The sequence below is a fragment of the Diospyros lotus genome, chromosome 5 (assembly GCF_014633365.1).
Source record: "Diospyros lotus cultivar Yz01 chromosome 5, ASM1463336v1, whole genome shotgun sequence".
In the NCBI taxonomy this organism is placed as follows: domain Eukaryota; kingdom Viridiplantae; phylum Streptophyta; class Magnoliopsida; order Ericales; family Ebenaceae; genus Diospyros; species Diospyros lotus.
In genome coordinates, this window is record NC_068342.1 from 37,644,167 (window position 1) to 37,663,314 (window position 19,148).

Sequence of the window (19,148 nt, forward strand, 5' to 3'; positions counted from 1 at the left end):
TTTCTGTATCCCTAACAAAATATTTATATCACTTAATTTGAGCTCTCAAACCACTAATTTCTCAACAGAAGCAAAAGAAATCGGTAAGATGGATAAGAAGCTTCACACGGGGCTAGTTAATCATCTGATCATCGTCGTCTTCCTCGCCCATATTGCAGAACCAGCTCCATCGAGCAAGCACTTTAAATTTGTGCTCATCCACGGAGCTTCCCATGGCGCCTGGTGTTGGTTCAAGATCGTGCCGCGGCTGCGATCAGCCTTCGGTCACAGGGTCACGGCTTTGGATCTCGCAGCTTCCGGGATCGATTCGAGGCAGCTGGACGACATCCCTTCCATTTCCGACTACGTCAAGCCGCTCGTGGACTTCATGGAATCTCTTCCCGCCCACGAAAGGGTCATCCTCGTCGGCCATAGCCTCGGCGGACTCGCTGTTTCCATGGCCATGGAGAATTTTCCCCACAAAATTTCTCTAGCTGTGTTCGTCACCGCCATGATGCCTGGCCCAACTCTCAACATTTCCACCCTTTTGCAAGAGGTACCCGGATCCTTGATCTTGTGAGAATTATCTTGATCAATAATTAATAGAAATTTTTTTATTAAATAAATTAGTAGTAATTATTTACTACTTATTACAAGATAATTGATATAAATATTAATATTTATTCAATAAAATTAAATATAGATAGGATGATATTAATCATATAAGATAATTTAATAATTTAATAAAATAATTAATTATTTTAAAATTTTATTTAATTTAAAAGATATAAATAATTTTAAAGAGTCTGAGATTATAATTATTATAAATAAATAATATTATTTGTATAGATAAGATTTTTACAGGTGAGTTTACAGATGATTTGAAGGACTATTTTGCCCCTTTCTCTACTCTCTCAATAACCATTTTGCTCTTTACCCCTCCAGTAACCTCTATTTTCTCTCTTCTTCCTCTTGTTGCCGCTACCACATCCTCACCATTGCAACTGACCATTCGTTGTCGACCCTCTTGCTGCCATTCTTTGCCTTAGTCGCCTCGCCTACTCTCACCATTACAACCTTACTGTTACTACCTCGTAGCCTTGCCATTGTTGCCTGGCCTCCTCACCTCTACATCTTCCAGCAACCCTGATACAGTGGCGAGATGCGAGGTTATTGCTAGAGGATGCATCGGTGAGGAGGCCAAGCAGCAAGGTTACAACGGTGAGAAGAGGCGAGGCGATTGAGGCGAAGAATGGCCATGAGAGAGGCGGTGGAGGGTGGTCGGTTGCAACGATGAAGGAAAAGGAGAGAAATGAGAGAGAAAGAGAAGAGAGTGCACAAAAATCGTGATATATCGTGATATTTTGATATCAAAATATTGCGATATATCACCTTGTACATTCACTTGTCAAGCTCTTCCTATACAATTAGTATGACTCATTAGAAATAGAGGTTTAGTCATCTTCCTACCCAACATACAAAATCAATTATAGTTATATTTTATATTCATCATTATGGTTGAAGTTAAAGGGGAAAAATCAAATTTTGTTTGCCATCAACCAATAATTCTTTTACAGCTTAAGCTCTTGATGAATTCAGATATGCGTTTCTTATCATATTATGTGATTTACACTAGCTTCTTCAATTCATGAACATAACCATATTATATGATTTACACAAGTTTCATGAACATAACGTGTAGTTATTTGTTGTTATTTGTACAAACAATATTATCGCTTACAAATCTACTCAAAATGGGCTTTTTTTTCTTACACCTATGTATATCTAATTTGAATTTGAGGAGAGTTATATATGATACTTTGATTTTTTTTTCATCACAGTCACTCAAGAGACGAGAGTCTACGCTAGACAGCCGGTTCATCTACGGCGACGGACCCAACCGGCCGGCGACCGGCTTCGTTTTTGGGCCATTGTATCTGGCAGAGAAAGTGTACCAACTTAGCCGAGTTGAGGTTGGTTGAAATGCTAACAAATGTATATAGATAATGCTTCAATGGCATTAATTAACGGCAACGAATCCTCACAATTACGAAAGCTTTTCTTCTTTGCTGCAGGATGTGGCTCTAGCGACCGTGCTTGTGAGGCCGCAGCGCTTGTACGGCCTGGAGAACATGTCGGAGGAGCTGGTTTTTACCGCCGAGAAATACGGATCGGTGAGGAGAGTTTTCATCGTTTCCGAGAAAGACGAGGTGGCGAAGAAGGAATTTCAAGAGTGGATGATCGATAGAAACCCTCCCGATGAGGTTGAAGAGATCAAGGGATCCGATCACATGGTTATGGTGTCTAAGCCAGTCAAGCTCTCGGCTCTTCTCCTCGCCATTGCTGCAAAAACCTATCGTTGATCAGATTTCGATCGGCGATGGCCTTAAGATTTGATCGCTTAATATTTGGCCTTAAAACATGCCTATATATATATATATATCCTTCAAAGCAGGCAAGTATGCCTTTCTTTTATCCAAGCATAATGAAAAGCCTCGGGGTAAGTTCCATGCCAACAGGAAGCTCAGTAACTTCAAGAAGCTTGGCGTCGACAACGTCCAAATCCATCATTTCAGGCTCCAGTTGTGTGTGTGTGTGTGTGTGTGTGAATAATGCTTTGTCATGGAAGCAGAGCCATTGTAGATCCTAGTTGAGATAACAGTATGTACTATGTATGAACATATATATATATATAATGGTAATGGCGTAATGCTAATTATTTTTGAATAAATATATCTTATGCTTCGCTTCAAATACTAATTATCATGGGTGTATGTGAAATCTTGTTAATATATCCAAAGTTTTAAGATCTGAGTCCAAAAAGTCAGTCCTTGCGGTTTTATATAAGTTGCAGAAATGGAATTGGGTTGATGGACTTGAAGTCACGTGGGTTGTTTTTTTAACTGATATGGGCCCAATAACTAAAATTAGGCCCAATCAATTTGGTCTGCACTCACAAAAAATTGATTTCCAGAAATTTTTTTTTTATATACATGAAATTATAAAAAAATAACCACACCAAAGGGCATGAAAAAGTCAAAATCCACAACCCTAAATTTATAATGGAAGGGAAAAACCACTACTTGAACCACCCTCAAGGGATATTTTTTTATGATAAGAAATTGGGAATTTAAAGTAAGTGCCAATAATGAAGTGTAACTACTCTTAACTGTTTTTTTTTTTCAAAAATATATGTGAAGTAATATATATATATACATATATCACCCTGGTTCAAATTCAGTAACTCCCATAAACTTGTTCAAGAATTTGCCCCAAATTCAAAGGGAAAAAAATAGGTCTAATCATCAAATTTATCCTTAATTTTACTACAAGAAAAATATATTTTAGCCACAGAATTAGTGATGGAATTATTCCTTCACTAATTAGCGACGGATAGCAATGAAATTTCTGTCGCTAATTTTTTTAAATATTTTTTTAATTTAACAATTGAATTAACGACGAAAATTTTGTGGCTAAAAAAAATTTAAATAAAATTAAATAAAATAATTCAAATTTAACGACAGGTCAACCTCGTCGCTAAAAAATTAAATAAATAAATAATTCAAATTTAGTCACAAGGTCTACCCGTAGCTAAAAAATAAAAAAAATTAAAATTTAAATAAAAAAATAAATTTTAGCAACAGGGTCAATCCCGTCGCTAAAAAATAAAAAAAATTAAAATTTAGCTATGGGGTACACCCATTCGCTAAAAAATAAAAAAAAATTAAAATTTAGAGATGAAATCAACACCGTTGCTAAAAAATAAAAAAAATTAAAATTTAGCGAGGGGCTCAAACCCGTTGCTAAAAAATAAAAAAAATAAAAAATAAAGAATTAAAATTTAGTGATGGGACAACCCCGTCTCTAAAATATAAAAAAAATAAGTAAAAAATTAAAAATTTTACATTTAAACATATCATAATAATTTTTACTAACATTAATATTAGTAAAAAATAAACTAATAATTTTTAAATATATTACAAATTAAAATCAAAATAAAAACATAATTTTTCACTGCTAATATAATAATCAATAAAGTTTTATTTGAATTAATAACGAAATAAAATTAAAATTAATATTCATTTCCCTTTACTAACATTAATATTAAAATTAATATCATTAAATAAGTTTGAGAAATTTTGGTGTATAAATATAATTCTGAAATATTTGAAAGAGAATACTATAAATATATTTTATGTACATCAATAAACAAGAAAGCTTCCAGATCGACTATCTCGTGCGCGAAACTTGGTCATGAGAGGTTGGGGTTTGAATCTTGTAGAAAGCTTGAGATAATAGTTGGGAGTAATATCCCAACGCTACCACGTGCCGAGCAAAGGCGCTGCCGCGTGCCGAGTAGAGGCGTGGCACACATGAGGGGATGCCGGGCCTGGCGCGATTTGAATTTTGAATTTTGGGGTTGAATTTAGCGACGGAATTAGCCCTGTCACTAAAAAAATAAAAAAAAATTAAATAAAAAATTAAAATTTAGTGACAGGCTCAAACCTGTCGCTAAAAAATAAAAAAAAAAATTGAAATTTAGGGATGAGATCAACCCGGTTACTAAAAAATAAAAATAAATTAAATTAAATTAAATTAAAATTTAGTGACTGGCTTATGCCCGTCATTAAAAAATAAAAATAAATAAATAAAATTTAATAAAAAAATTAAAATCTAGCGACAGGGTCAACCCCGTCACTAATTTCGTTGCTGATTAGCGATGGGTACAACCATCGTCACTGATTTCGTCACTAAAAAATACGAGTTAGCTAAATTTCAACGACGCCATTTTTAGCGACGGAAAGATACACGTCACTAAATCCGTCGCTAAAAAATTTAGCGACTGATTTTGATGTTTTAGCAACAGAATTTTTTGTTGCTAAAACGCTGATTTTTTGTAGTGTTTTTTGTCAATTTTTAATTTAATTCTATTTTGAGAATTGCTTCAATTTATACTCAATACTTTAAAGTTGGTCGCAATTGTATCCTAATATGCAACAAGTAATGTAACGAAATGAGTTGGCACGTTGATATATCGTAATGCTGATTTATGATGCCAACCAATTCAAAACTTGAAAATGGCGATGTTGAAACCCAAAATCACAATTTCTTTAGGTTAGAGACAAAAGTGATGCGATGCAAGCACAACGGCTTTTCTCGAGCGGACTAGGTCAGACCCCTATAGTTGGAAACATTTAGGACCCTTATATAGCGCTTTTATCGGTCATCAAGCAAGCTCATTACTAGAAATCTTATTGTCCCTTTTACAAGAACTCGCCAACCACTCCCAATCCAGGTTCTGTACATATACAAACCATTGCTAAAAGTTGAGTCCATTAGTAAAATGGCTAATACCTACTCACCCACTGTTATAACAAACAGGTTCTATGAAACCAACGTCAATTACAAAAACATCACTGTCAACGACCTTTTCTAGTATCGACATGATCTCAACTTCCACGACTGTCGCCGCTACATGAACTAGCTACAACAATTGTCAAACAATTTCTATGGGGCTAGGGTTCTGGCTTAGATTCACCTCTAGGATTGTTACATTTGCTACCAAGCTGATGAATCCGAGACTTCTAAGGTTGAATTGTAGCACAAGATTTGTAGTAACACGAAAGTAATTTTTAGTAATGGATTTAAGGATCTGAAAGATGGTGCCTTGGAGGCCAACATGCTTCCAACTACAAGGGTGCAACCCAGTCCACTCTAGAGAATCCAACGTGCTTTCGTTGCGTTATTGTCTCTAACCTAAAGAAAACGTAATTTTAGGTTTCAAACAACCTCATTTTAGAGTTTTGAATGGATTGGCTTGACGAGTCAACATTAAGACACATTATCTCATTTTGTCACATCAGCAAATATGGTCCATCTTGAGCATAACCATAAAACAAGTCCAACCAAATCTAGGTTATATCGATGCAATAGACAATTGAGCCAACATGCGAAGCCATAGCTTGAAGTGAATGATATAGCTGGAATTCCATTACACAAAAATTATAACTCAGCTGTTATTGAAACTGATAGATATGAGAACCTAACATTTGTAAAAAATGATTGCAGGAATTACATTGATTAGGTGAGGAGTTTAAGATTTGGGGAATGAAATGTTGCTACTATTCAAGCTTACTTTTAAAAAATGCAAGCCTTTAATTTGTCTAGGTTTTTACTTTAGTGTGGATTTGAATAAAGAATGTCGATTGAAAAATGTTTTTTTGGCTAATAATAGGTGTAGAGAAGCATACAAGAAATTCGACGACATTATCACATTTGACACCACATACTTGACCAATAGGTACGACATGTTGTTTGCTCCATTTGTTGGTGTAAATCACCACAGACAGTCAACGCTACTTTGATGTGGTATAATTTCCAACGAGGACATCAAGAGTTTCATGTGGTTGTTTAGAACATGGCTTGAGTGCATGGAGGATCAGGCCCTCGTAGGAATAATCAATAATCAAGATAGAGCCTTACAAAATACTATCGAGATAGTCTTCCCTAACACGAAATATAGATGGTACTTGTGGCATATATTAAAGAAGTTGTCTGAAAAATTTGGGAACCATACTTGTAAGACTTATATTCTTTCAATCGTACATGACGCAATGGATGAACACTACAAAAAATTTGTAATTTAGTGACGGATTTAGTGACGAAAATTTTCCATCGCTAATTAGAGACGGAAATTTGGATTTGTGATGGAATATTTCGTCGCCAAATTTTTTATTTTTTTTTAAATTTAGCGACGAAATTAGCGATGGAATCGTTCATCGCTAAATAATTAAAAAAATTTAATTTATTTTTTATTTTTTAGCGACGGGGTCACCCGTTGCTAAATTTTGCATTTTTATTTAATTTATTTTTTATTTTTTAGCGACGGGGGTTACCCAATCGCTAATTTTTTTTTTATTTTTTAGCGATGGGTGTGACCCCGTTGCTAAATTTTATATTTTATATTTTTATTTTTTAGTGACGAGGGTTGCCTCGTCGCTGAATTTTGGATTTTTATTTATTTTATTTTTTAGTTACGGGTGTGACCCCGTCGCTAAATTTGATAATTTTTAATTAATTTATTTTTATTTTTTAGCCACGGGACTTGCCCCATCGCTAAATTTTATATTTTTTATTTATTTATTTTTATTTTTTAGCATCGAGGTTGCCTCTTCGATAAATTTGGTATTTTTTAATTAATTTATTTTTATTTTTTAGCGACGGGGGTTGGCCCGTCACTGAATTTTTGGATTTTTACATTTTTTATTTTTTATTTTTTAGTGACAAGTGTGAACTCGTCGCTAAATTTTGTATTTTTTATTTAATTTATTTTTATTTTTTTCGAGGAAACTAATCCCAGCCCTAAATTTTATATTTTTTTATTTAATTAAATTAAATATATTTAGCGACGGATTAAATATATTTAGAGACAAAATATTCTGTCGCTAATTAATTAAAAAATTAAATAAATAATAAAAACTTAAATTTAAATTAAATATAAAATCGTTAAATAATTAAAAAAAATTAAACTAATAATTAAAAAATTTAACCAATACTTACAAATGAAAAAAAAATTAAAAAAAATAAAATTTATTAATTATGTATTAAACAAAGATTAAATAAATATTAAAATGTATTAAAAGCATATTTTATGTATTTTATTTACGAACCAAAAATATGTAAATTGATATGATATTGTAAAATTTATAATAACAAATATGTATTAAACTAATTTTTAATCAAATAAAACTTAAATATTTAAGAGATAAATTAATTACAACATTTAAGTGGTATATTAGTTGAGTTAAAATTTACAATATTTATTTTTTAAGTATTAATTTATGAATTTGAAAGATTTAAAATTTAATTAAAATAAAATTAAAATGGCTGACAAGTAAGTATAATATATAGTTAATATGTACAGTGTATATGATAAGAAAGCTCGCAACTCGAACGGTTGCGCGCGCACGAACGACTAGGGATTGAAATTGAGGAGGGGAAGAAATGAGTGCATTGAGAAATTATCCCAAGGCGCCACGTGGCACTGCAAGGCAACGCGCACAGCCTTCCAGAGGGCTATAATTTTTATTTAAATTTAAGTCAGCAACAAAAACAGTTCCGTCACTGATTAGCAACGAAATTGTTTTCGTTGCTAATTATAATTTATTTTAATTTTTTTAATATTCTAATTTTTATTGTGTATTAGCGACGAAAAAATTTCCGTCGCTAAAATAATATTTATTTTTTTTAAAAAAAATTATTTTTTATTTTTTAATCAGCTACGAAAATTTCTGTCGCTAATTTTTCCCGTCGATGAAATTCAGCGACGCCATTTTTAGCGATAAGAAGCTGCCCCTCGCTAAATTTTTTAGCGACAGATTTTGATTTTTTAGCGACGGATTTTTTCGTCACTAAATTCCGTTTTTCTTGTAGTGGAATCATAAAGTCTTGGGGAATTTGAGGAGAACTAGAATTCAATGATTCAGAAATATGCACTGCATGACAACGATTAGTTCTTTGGACTTTATTGAGAAAGAAGTCATCGGATCCTATGTTTCTTGAAATCTAATTTTTGAGCAAGGATGTCAACAATGCAGCACAGTAAGGATGTGAATAGGGGTGCAAATGAGCCAAGTCGAGTTTAACTTGACTCAACTTGACAAATTCTATCACAAGCTCAAGCTCGAGCTTGAGTTCGAGTCAAGCCTAGAAGCTTGGCTCGAGCTCGAGCTCAATTAGTATAACCCAAACTCAAGCTTGAGCTCAGGCTCAAGCGAGCCCCAACTTGAGTTTGGGCTCGAGCTGTAATTTATCAAAGTTTTATTTAAAAAAATCTAATTAATTGATATACAATAACAATAAATATCAATATGGTAATCAATAAATATATCTAAATAAATATAACATCGACATGATAATTAAATAATAATAATTTCACAAATTATAATAAGTATGATATCATTTACCGTACAAAAAGATAATTAAATTGCTTGTCCAGTTATTTTTAAAATACAAACATAATCAAAATTATAGCACAACAAAGTTATTTAAGTAATGTATCACTTAGTCAATTAACTATTTGGTTATTCAATTAATGTTATTCCATCATATATTCGAGTAAGACAAGTATATAATCGATTAATCACATAAATATTTAAATTTTACTTGATTAAAAAAAAAAATCAATAGAGCACAATATTTATTAGTTATTACTCAACTAAACATTTCTTTACTGATTAAAATGATAATTATTCTATTAAACTCATACATTAGTTGATTAATTTTTAAATCACAACAAATCTTTTTATCAACACATTCTTATTATGATATTATTATAATAAAGTTAAGTTTGATAGTTTTATGTTAAATATATTCTTATAAAATTATAAATAATTTTATTAACATATTTGTAAACAAGCATATTTACAAGCCAACTCGTGAGCCTCTATTCAAGCCAACTCATAAGCCTTTATTCAAACCAACTCGTGAGATAACGAGCCGAATTTTACTGAGCTCAAGCTCAGCTCGTTTACAAATTGAGCTTCAAAGCTAGGTTCAAGCTCATCTCATTTACCTTAACGAATGAACTCCAATGAGATTTTATCGAGTCGAACATCGAGCCAAGCTCAAACGGCTCGACTCATTTGTACCCCTAGATGTAAACACATTCTTTGATGGATATGTATACTCGAAAATCTCATTAAAGCAATTTGTTGAACAATATGAGTACGCAATAAGGTGTAAAGTTGAAAAAGAGTTTCAGGCTGATATTAAATCATTTTTTCCGATAGTCCTATGTACATCGAAGTATGCCATGGAGAAACAATTTCAGGAAGTGTACATAATCTAAAACTTCAAGGAGTTTCAAGAAGAGTTCACAAGAAAGATGCATTAATTGTGCAATTGTCTACTAAAGAGAGAGTGATGGGTACAAGGTACGAGATACTAGAAGATATCATATTGAACGAAAGAATTAAGGAAAAAAAATATTCGATTGTTTTTGAGAAAGAGAAATGTGATATTGTTTATAGTTATCACATGTTTGAATTTAGGAGAATAATTTACAAACATACAGTCACAATATTGATCCAAAATGATGTTAGATCAATTCCTGAGAGGTATATCTTATAGCGATGGAGAAGAGATGTCAACAGATTTTACATGAGGGTCAAGATCAATTACAATGGTTGGATTAGTATGCCATGCTTATTAATATATGATGAACTATGTAGTGCATTTGCTAAGGTAGAAGATGACAAATAATGAACATGGGAAATTATAGAGTGGATCCAATTTCACTTGAATGCATTAAGTATATTCAATGCAAAGCCGAGCTGTGATAGTAATATATATGCTCAACACAATGCGCAACAAATCCCTAATTGTGGAGAGGCAATAACAGCTTCAAATGGGTAAATATTTGATCCGAGATGCTCACAGACAAAAGGAGCCCTTAAGAAGCTTCACAAGAAGGGTCAATTCGAAACATGTACCAAGAAAGCGAATGTATGTTTTTATCTATTTTTTACTTAACTCAAAGCAAGATGTTATGCTCGAATTCCCGATTGTAATAGTTGTTGCTTTTGTTTCATGTCTAGGTGGGATCCTCGAATTCAAACAAAGATAAGGCCCCCGAGGCAAAACATTATTCAAGATGCTCAAGCATTCAATCAAGCTTTTTCATAAGATGCACAATATCACGTGCTTACACCAATTTCCTACTCAAATAAGTGATGGTAAATATTTGGATAAGAATAGGGTAATAATATAACTTGTATTTTTAAAATTTTCTCAATCTCTTTTAGATTATATCCTATACTTTGCGTGCATAATTTATAGCTAATCTCTTTCACTACAAGTTACTCACTATCAAATTTAGAATGTTGCTCACAAAGAGCCTATGGTCCCTACCTTTGGCATGGCTCAGCCCTTTATGTCAATGTTCCTGTCCCACCGACAGCCCGATGACAACCCACTAGACTTTTTAGATCATTGTTTGTTCTTAAAACTTGTCCCTAAAATTTCACTCCCTTCTAAATGGTGCAAATGTGTTATTCAATATGCTCTTTTTTTTTAATCCTTGTGCAGGTCTAGTGTCTCTCAACTCAAGCAGTCAAATGGTAGCTTGAGTTGAGTTTTGAAGATGTTTGCAAATAAGATTGTTCTCAGCTAGTATGAGTTTTTGTTTCATCTTCCAACAATTCAGCTGTTAAGTTACAGGAAGGAAATATGTAAAAAGAGATGCTGCAAAAGTAACACTACAACGTTTTTGTGGTCTGTATCTTAAGGGGAGTACTGCTATTGCATGCATAGTCTAGTATTAATTTTGTTAATGATACATTATAATAAACATCTAATTTTCTTTCTGATGTTCACTACAATTATATGTACGTACAACTGCATTTGTTTTGTAAAAATGACATGTTTTACATGTTTGGAAATGCTTATTCTGATTTCAAGTGTACCAAAATGTCAAAAATTGTGTATAGATTTTATCACTGATTAAGATAATTATCTATCATGATAACAATAAGTTACAAATAAATAATTAACAAACAATAAACGTACTTTCATGCCTAACAATTGTTTATATACTAATTACACTAAAGCCAAATACCTAAATTTACTACCTACATTTTTTATCATCCATAAAATTAAAAAAAAAATAACTCAATCCTAACACTATTAGACCCCTAACAAACTTAATTTCTTTCATCCTGTACTCTTGAAAATTCATTTTCAATTGAAAGTTTTATTCCATTATACAATTTTGGTCTTTCTCAAACTTTAGTATCTTTTTTTTCTCTTTAAGCCTTTTTCCTCAAAAACCCTCGCTTGTTTTTATAGTATTATCTCATTTTCAACTATTTCTGCCATGTTACATTTCAACTTATCTAACAAATCTCCACATAATGTTTTCTCATGTAGTGTGCATTCACCATCGATCTATTGAAATCATTTGCAATCATCATTCTGTCTACTAAATTATCCAATAATCAATTCCATTTACATTAATAGTTTTTTTCATTTATAAGATAACAAATTACCTTTTAAAATTAACATCTCAAGAATTTCCTTTCAAGATTAGTCTTAATCCATGATGTGTAACACCAAATAGGTACACCATATTCACACACGATTCCTTGATGAGAGGTAAAAGAGTTGATTAAAACTTCACCAATTTTCAAATTGGAAGTCATATTAACTAAAATAGTAAAATTTGAAAAATATGATTTAGTTAAATGATATTGTACCCGAAATGTTTTAATATTGTCAATATACTTTAATTTATATGCTATAAAGTATGTAAAAAAATGTTACAAATTTATATAGTATAAAGTATGTCAAAAACATTACTAATACACTAAAATGGAGACGGTCAAAATGAGGTGAGGACCAAAATGAGGTTAGGGTTTCCTCCCTCATATTTTTCAATCTATTGCAAAGCCAAAGCATGATAACACACAATTTAGCCATTAACATCTCGTGCATCAACCCAAATGAGATAAAGAAAACTAAAAGGAAAAAATAGTACACACTAAGGATTATACAGCAAAAATATTTGGGTTTTAGAAAAAAAAAAAAAAAAAAAGGTCCAAGTAATGCCATGAGAAGGTAAGTGCAAAAAAAGGGACAAAAACATAGCTTCTCATGACTCGAAAATAAAAACTAACTAAAACATTACTGCTGGTGAATTTCCATGAAAAACATCTATACATTCACAATACAAGTATGATAAGGTGCAAAAACTTTATTACAGCAAATATCTACCAACATTTCATAATTTCAAGAACATCATTTCACATAATGTAACATGCAGTAGACATGAACTTGCTGATGTTTTTTGGTCTCCTTAATTATTTCCCAATTCTTCTTGTTAATTTTTTTAGTAGTCTCCTAGCAATCATCTATTTTGATTTCAAATATGTTGAATGATTTATGTAGAGAATCCGAAAGGTCTTTGATACTACTAAGAAACAAAATGAAACACAACACTAGAGCTTCAATCAGTACGTGAAAAAACTAATCAATGCACGGTATTCACAAAAATAATAATTAAATAAATAAAATAATGCACAAATACTGGTCATCCACCAAATGTAATCACAAAAAGAAAAAATTAACAACAATGAATTACGGATTAAGCAAAGAAGGAAACAAATTCAAGACAAGAGAAAAATTGATCAAAGCAAAAATCAAAGGGCAAAGTGTGAGAAACACAAACTTTAATTTTGTTGCGAGAGAGAGAGAAAAAAAAAGAGAGACACCGCTAGAGGACCGATGTTGTTGCTAATGAGGATCGACGACTATAGAAGGAGACGCAAACCGACGGTGGATGACACACTGGAGGTGTTGAGGATGCACGTCGGAGTTGTACTGGCAACGAAGTACGTCCTATCTGTTATTGAGAAGCGCCTGAAAATGTTAGAGATCGTTGTCGGTGACAATGGGAAATGAAGCCAGTGAGGGCGTCTGATTTTTAGGCAAGTGGGTTCTTGCTTCAATGCAGATGAACGGGAAGTAGAGATTGTGGTCATTCTTAGTGAGGATCGACAACATGCCGGAGATGGAAAGAAAGAGTAATGTGGATTATTCAAAGATATGGGCAGGTATTCAAAATATTTTTGTTTTAAATTAATGTTGAAGTTATGGCGATATTTTGATGTCAAAATATTACGATAACTTGGGATTATAAACGAAATTGTCATCTAGATTACATGTCTAGCATTATCTTTCTTTCACCTCCCTTCACTTCTTACTTTTCATAAATGAACGCCCACAAACTCAACTAATTGCAACCATTTAATGTTTGCATAGTGAATGAATTACTTGCTTAAGCTATGCATCGTCGAAATTAAATTTTTTCTTAATTAATTCCTTCTTTTTGTTTGCTTAATTTTGAAAATAATAATCTTAAAAGGATAAAATGATCATTTTATTTCTCAATCTTTTTCATATTTTCTCTCATTTTATTTTATAAAAATATATATAAAAAAAACAACCGCTAAATACATGTGGAGTTCAATTTCAAACCTAGATTTAGGGTTCAAATGGGTTAAATTTTATAGGTTTATCATCTATTTTCTCAAATATCTATAGTAGTTCTTGCAATTATCCAAGTTCTTTAGGGTATCATATGTAAGTTTTACTACATTTTAACATTTAAAAATTAATATCTAAAATTTAATATTTATTAAACCAATCATATGGTTGCATATGATTGCCACCTCACTGGATTTGTGAGCCCAATGAGTTTACCAATTAATGTAAATAAATAATAATAATTATAAAAGTAGATAACTTTAAAATTTACCAATTAATGTCTTACTAAAGTTGCTTTTTTCTTTTTTAATACATAGTTGTGTTTTATAAAATCATTGCTGAAATGAAACCAAGATCACTGGTCATGAAGGAAGATAGAGGTGGAAGAAAGTGAAAAAGTAGTTTGTTTTGGTAAATAGGGGAGAATAAAAGTTCGATTTGTCTGAACTAACTGAATTGAATCGACTGAACTTATTGGTTTTGTTCGATTTTTTTTTTGTTTCGATCATATTAATTTTTCTCAAAAGTTTGATTTTCGATTTTTTAGTTAAAAGAACCAAAGTAGCTGAATTAATCGAACTTTAAAACGATGTTATTTTGATATTTATAAAACGATGTCATTTTCTTCACTTTTATGTGTTTTTTATTAATTTTTTTATTTTTTTCTTCAATTTAATTAGCTCAGCTCAATTCGATTTATATGATTTGATTTCAATTTTTTTGAATTAATCAATCAATTTGATTTGGTTTTGTTTCTCGATTTGATTTAATTAATTGGTAAATTTTCATAAATTCAATAAGTAAATCAAACCGACAATTTACACAACTGTGGTACATAGTGGATGCCCATTGTCATTATCGAAGAAGAAACGGAGAACATAGGTGAGAGGTGAATTATTCTAAACTTAGCAAACTATCAGTTTACAACTTAGCAAACTAGTACATAGTGGATGCCAAATGTCATTATCGAAGAAGAAAGTATTCTACACATTTAAGACATGACAAATATTTCCAATACTTTGCAACTTTGTCTACACGTCTCTTCTACTACTATCTAACAGAAGTTAAAAAATTTAATATAATAAAAATATTATCACATTTTCTTTCTCTCCTTTTCTTCTAGTTTGTTTGTTGGTTTCACTCATTAGTTCGACAATAATTTAGTTATTGTTGGATTAGAGAAAGAAAAAGAAATTGATAAACTATCAAATTTTTATTAATTTGTCAGAAAAAAGTGAAGGATAAAAGAAAGAACGAAAAATATGAAGATATTTTATCATATAAGGATAAAAGAAAAATAAAAAATGTGAAGATATTTTATCACATTAACAATTTTAGTAACGAGAAAAAAATAATCTAATTAAAGTTGTAAACTAATAAAAGATTATTGTCATTTTTTAATTATTAAGGGTCTTTTTGCCTAAATTCAAAGATTTTAAGTATAATTTATTCTTTTTTTTTTCTTATTTGTCTATAAACATTCTAGAAGTGACTCTAATCAGTGAAACAAATATAAAGTAGTCAATTAATTTAATATAATTTATTATTTTCTGATTGCAAGATTGCCACGTGTAATTTAAAGAGAAGAAAATATTGAAGGCATCTCAACCACTTGTTGACTTCTAGAAAACCGTCCAGGTTCAACGTAACCTAAACCCTTCCATAATTTTCTATATTGCGGGACAAGCGTCAGCGCGTCTCCAGTTTTTGCATCGCCATTTGCATTTGCCCAGATTCCTTCACCGCCATGGTAGAGGTTGATGCTGCATTCATCCAAGCCCTTGAGCACCGGCCGAAGCCCGCCGTCGTCGAAGCCGAGGGCATCCCTCTCATCGATCTCTCCGCCATCAACTCCTCCGACTCTGCCGCAGTCGCCGCCCTTGCCGCCGAGATCGGCCGTGCCTGCGAGACCTGGGGCTTCTTCCAGGTCATCAACCACGGAGTACCGTTGGCCTGTCGGGAGAAGATGGAGTCGGCGTCGAGAAAGTTCTTTGCGCAGTCCTTGGACGAGAAGCTCAAGGTGAGGAGAGACGAGAAGAATCCGGTGGGATACCATGACGGCGAGCACACCAAGAACGTCCGGGACTGGAAGGAGGTCTACGATTTTGTCCAGAAAGTTCCGACCATCATTCCGGCCTCTCCCGAGCCTGATGACAGGGAAGTGGTGTTGCTTCGTAATCAATGGCCCGATTACCCTCCTAACTTCAGGTTAGGTTCAAATTAATTCCATCTACAGTGCAGTTTGGAATGGGTAACTGATCAAATTGTATCAAATAAAATACAAAATTCAGTTTAATTGCGACCCGTGAATGAGATTAGCATAAGAGATCTAATTTATATATAATTAAGTTTCTTAACTTTATTATTAATTAATCACATCATTAACCCTAAATCCTAAACCCCTCTTTCACACCAGGGAAGTGTGGGAAGAGTACGTTGTAGAAATCGAAAAACTAGCTCATAAGCTGTTGGAACTGATCTCCCTGAGCTTAGGCCTGCCGGGAAACCGCTTCATGAACTTCTTCGACGATCAGACCAGCTTTCTGCGACTCAACTACTATCCGCGCTGCCCCGTTCCCGACCTGGCCCTCGGTGTCGGCCGGCACAAGGACGCCGTCGGGATGACTGTTCTTGCTCAGGATGATGTCGGAGGCCTCGAAGTACGGCGAAAGTCCGACGGGGAATGGGTCCGAGTTAAACCTACCCCCAATGCTTATATCATCAACGTTGGGGATATTATTCAGGTAAATTAATAAATTTGCATCCACTTCAAATTAAGTTGTGTATATATGTGTGTCTGTGTGTATTATAAAATAAGTATTGGAGCAGGTGTGGAGCAATGATAGGTACGAGAGTGTGGAGCACAGGGTGACGCTGAACTCAGAGAGGGATAGGTTCTCGATTCCCTTCTTCTTCAACCCAGCACACACCACCGTGGTTGAGCCCCTGGAAGAGTTGGTTGATGAGCATAGTCCTCCCAAGTACAGGGCTTTCAACTGGGGAAAGTTCGTCGCTGCCAGAAACCTCAGCAATTACAAGAAGCTTCATGTCGACAACCTCCAGATCTATCATTTCAGCCTATCCGCCTCGAATGATCTTCACTAAATCATTTCATCATCGATCATGACATCCACCATCCATCCGTACGTGCATTATTATATGTGGGTGTGTCTGAGCTTAATTATTTACAACAGTGCATGACATGAAGTTTTCTGATGCTTCTCGTCGATCTGAATGGACTAAAACTATATATATTGATGGGCATGAATACCCCTACCAAAGGCAGAAGCGAGGTGTGGGTCAGTTGTCACATGTTTCTTTTATTAAATAGTAGTTCATCCGCTTGCGTGCGATTCAATATTTAGCTCAACAAAAATTCATTTGAATTTATTCGTTAAGATAAACAATCAAGTCAAAATTTAATTTTAATAAAACTTAAGTCGTTAAATCTCGAAAACATATATTTAAATACTCATGAACATATTTGATTAGAGATTTGTGAACATATTCAATTAAAAGATCCGGAATAGCTCATGAATAGATCGGTTTATATATGATTACATTAATAAATTTATTTATAATTTTATAAATATATTATTTAACATAAAATTATTAAACTTTAAATTTTTATAATAATATCATTAAACTTAATAGGTTTAAAATTTTTATATATATTAATTTAATCATTTAACATAATATAATATATGTATATATAACAAAACAAAATACCAAATTAGGTTTAGTTAACTTAGAGATTAAAAACCCTAAAATTAAAAAAGTTGTGAACTATGATTTGTGAATTGATGATTGAAGAGAAAGAAAACAAAGAAGAGAACACATGCCCATACTCACCGCCTATCGATGCCACCACTACAAGCCTCTATTTAAAGTCAAACTGTTGCTAGCTACTATTGCCCGCTGTCGTCGCACACCTCCTAGTTCCCTACTTCTCTGAAGCTAGTCACTACACTATCATTGCAGGTTATCCCCACACAGCCTCCATGCCCTTTTGTCACCACACATACCGTTTCCTTTCTACAGCTGCTTGCCATCGCCACACATCATGTAATACCCATATCTACCATGTAATACCCATATCTACTTGAGGTCGTCATGTAATTTAGATGAATTTAAAATATTAAAAAATAGTTCAATAATAAAATAAATTATCGAATTAGCTGTAGGAAATGTCTCGAGACTGAGATTTCAAAAGAAAATAACATGTCGTTACTAAGTCTCCCGAGATAAGATTTTTAGTATCAAATGAAATTGGATTGGAGTTAATTTTCGATACAGCTCCAGTTCAGGCTGAAATTTGAATTGTCGGTATGGAGCACCTTGGAATTTATATATTTAAAAGAAATGGTGTATTAGATTATAGTTATTTTTTTTAATAAAAGATGTTATTGTTAAAAAAAAAAATCAAAAAATTTTAGCGTCAGGCATGGCCGAACTGGCATGGACGTGAAGGGGGGGTCTCTAGCTCACGTTACCCCTTGTGATTGGTTGAGAGAGGCTCGGATTTGGCTATAAATAGCCAAGTTTCGGTTGAAGATTTTCATCAAAGTTCATAAACTTAGATCGAGAGTTTGGGAAGGAATTGGAGCGTTTTGATAAGGGGCTTTTCTTCCTTAGGTTGTGAGAAGCGATTCTGGAGATTTTGAGAGTTTTTGGAGTGGTTTAGGGGTGTTTTTGCATTCAACCATATATATATATATATATATATATCGAGTGAAGATGAAATCGGGTTGTAGAGTGAACGATCGAATGATCTAATAAAGGGCTTTTGATCGCGAGGTTATGGGTAAATAATCTGAAAAGTTTCATGTCAATCGGAGTTCAAATCGAAGGTCAATTTGACTCGCCGAAAAACGCAAAGCTTCGCCGAAACTGGACTGTAAATCGTCAAATTGGGCTATTTCCAATGAGTTTTTCAGCCATGTGAGAGTGGCATTGTGATTGACTTGAGGAGGGCTTAAAGGTGGTGTCGTCGGATCAGCCATCGGAGCAGGTCGCCGTCGCCTAAGAAGATGACCGGAGGTGTTTTTATATTTTTTAAATGCTGAAAATATAGAAAATTCAAGAAAAAATAGAATTAAAGGAAATAAAATTTTGAAAAAATATCC

The 19,148-nt window shown here is 33.0% G+C and overlaps 2 protein-coding genes across 3 annotated transcripts in view; both read left to right on the forward strand.

The window, feature by feature from the left end:
- Positions 1-2,568, forward strand: LOC127801026 (methyl jasmonate esterase 1-like). The gene is made up of 3 exons (XM_052335801.1): positions 1-535; positions 1,821-1,952; positions 2,055-2,568. The coding sequence occupies exons 1-3, from the start codon at positions 89-91 to the stop codon at positions 2,340-2,342; spliced, it is 867 nt and encodes a 288-aa protein (XP_052191761.1). The 5' UTR covers positions 1-88; the 3' UTR covers positions 2,343-2,568.
- A 13,124-nt stretch (positions 2,569-15,692) lies between these two features.
- LOC127801021 (protein DMR6-LIKE OXYGENASE 2-like) overlaps positions 15,693-19,148 on the forward strand; it is a 44,156-nt gene continuing 40,700 nt past the window's right edge. The window contains exons 1-3 of one of the 2 annotated variants that reach the window (XM_052335790.1): positions 15,695-16,230; positions 16,439-16,766; positions 16,852-17,046. In XM_052335790.1, coding sequence (XP_052191750.1) covers positions 15,770-16,230; positions 16,439-16,766; positions 16,852-17,046 — 984 coding nt within the window. In that variant the 5' untranslated portion in view covers positions 15,695-15,769. Of the gene's footprint in view, positions 16,231-16,438; positions 16,767-16,851; positions 17,047-19,148 lie in introns of both variants that reach the window. The other variant, XM_052335792.1, reaches the window with a different exon arrangement.

Coding starts and splice junctions, on each gene's coding strand:
- LOC127801026 (XM_052335801.1), top strand. CDS start 89: ATGGATAAGAAGCTTCACACGGGGCTAGTTAATCATCTGATCATCGTC. Junction 536..1,820: donor TTTCCACCCTTTTGCAAGAG/GTACCCGGATCC, acceptor TTTTCATCACAG/TCACTCAAGAGACGAGAGTC. Junction 1,953..2,054: donor ACCAACTTAGCCGAGTTGAG/GTTGGTTGAAAT, acceptor TCTTTGCTGCAG/GATGTGGCTCTAGCGACCGT.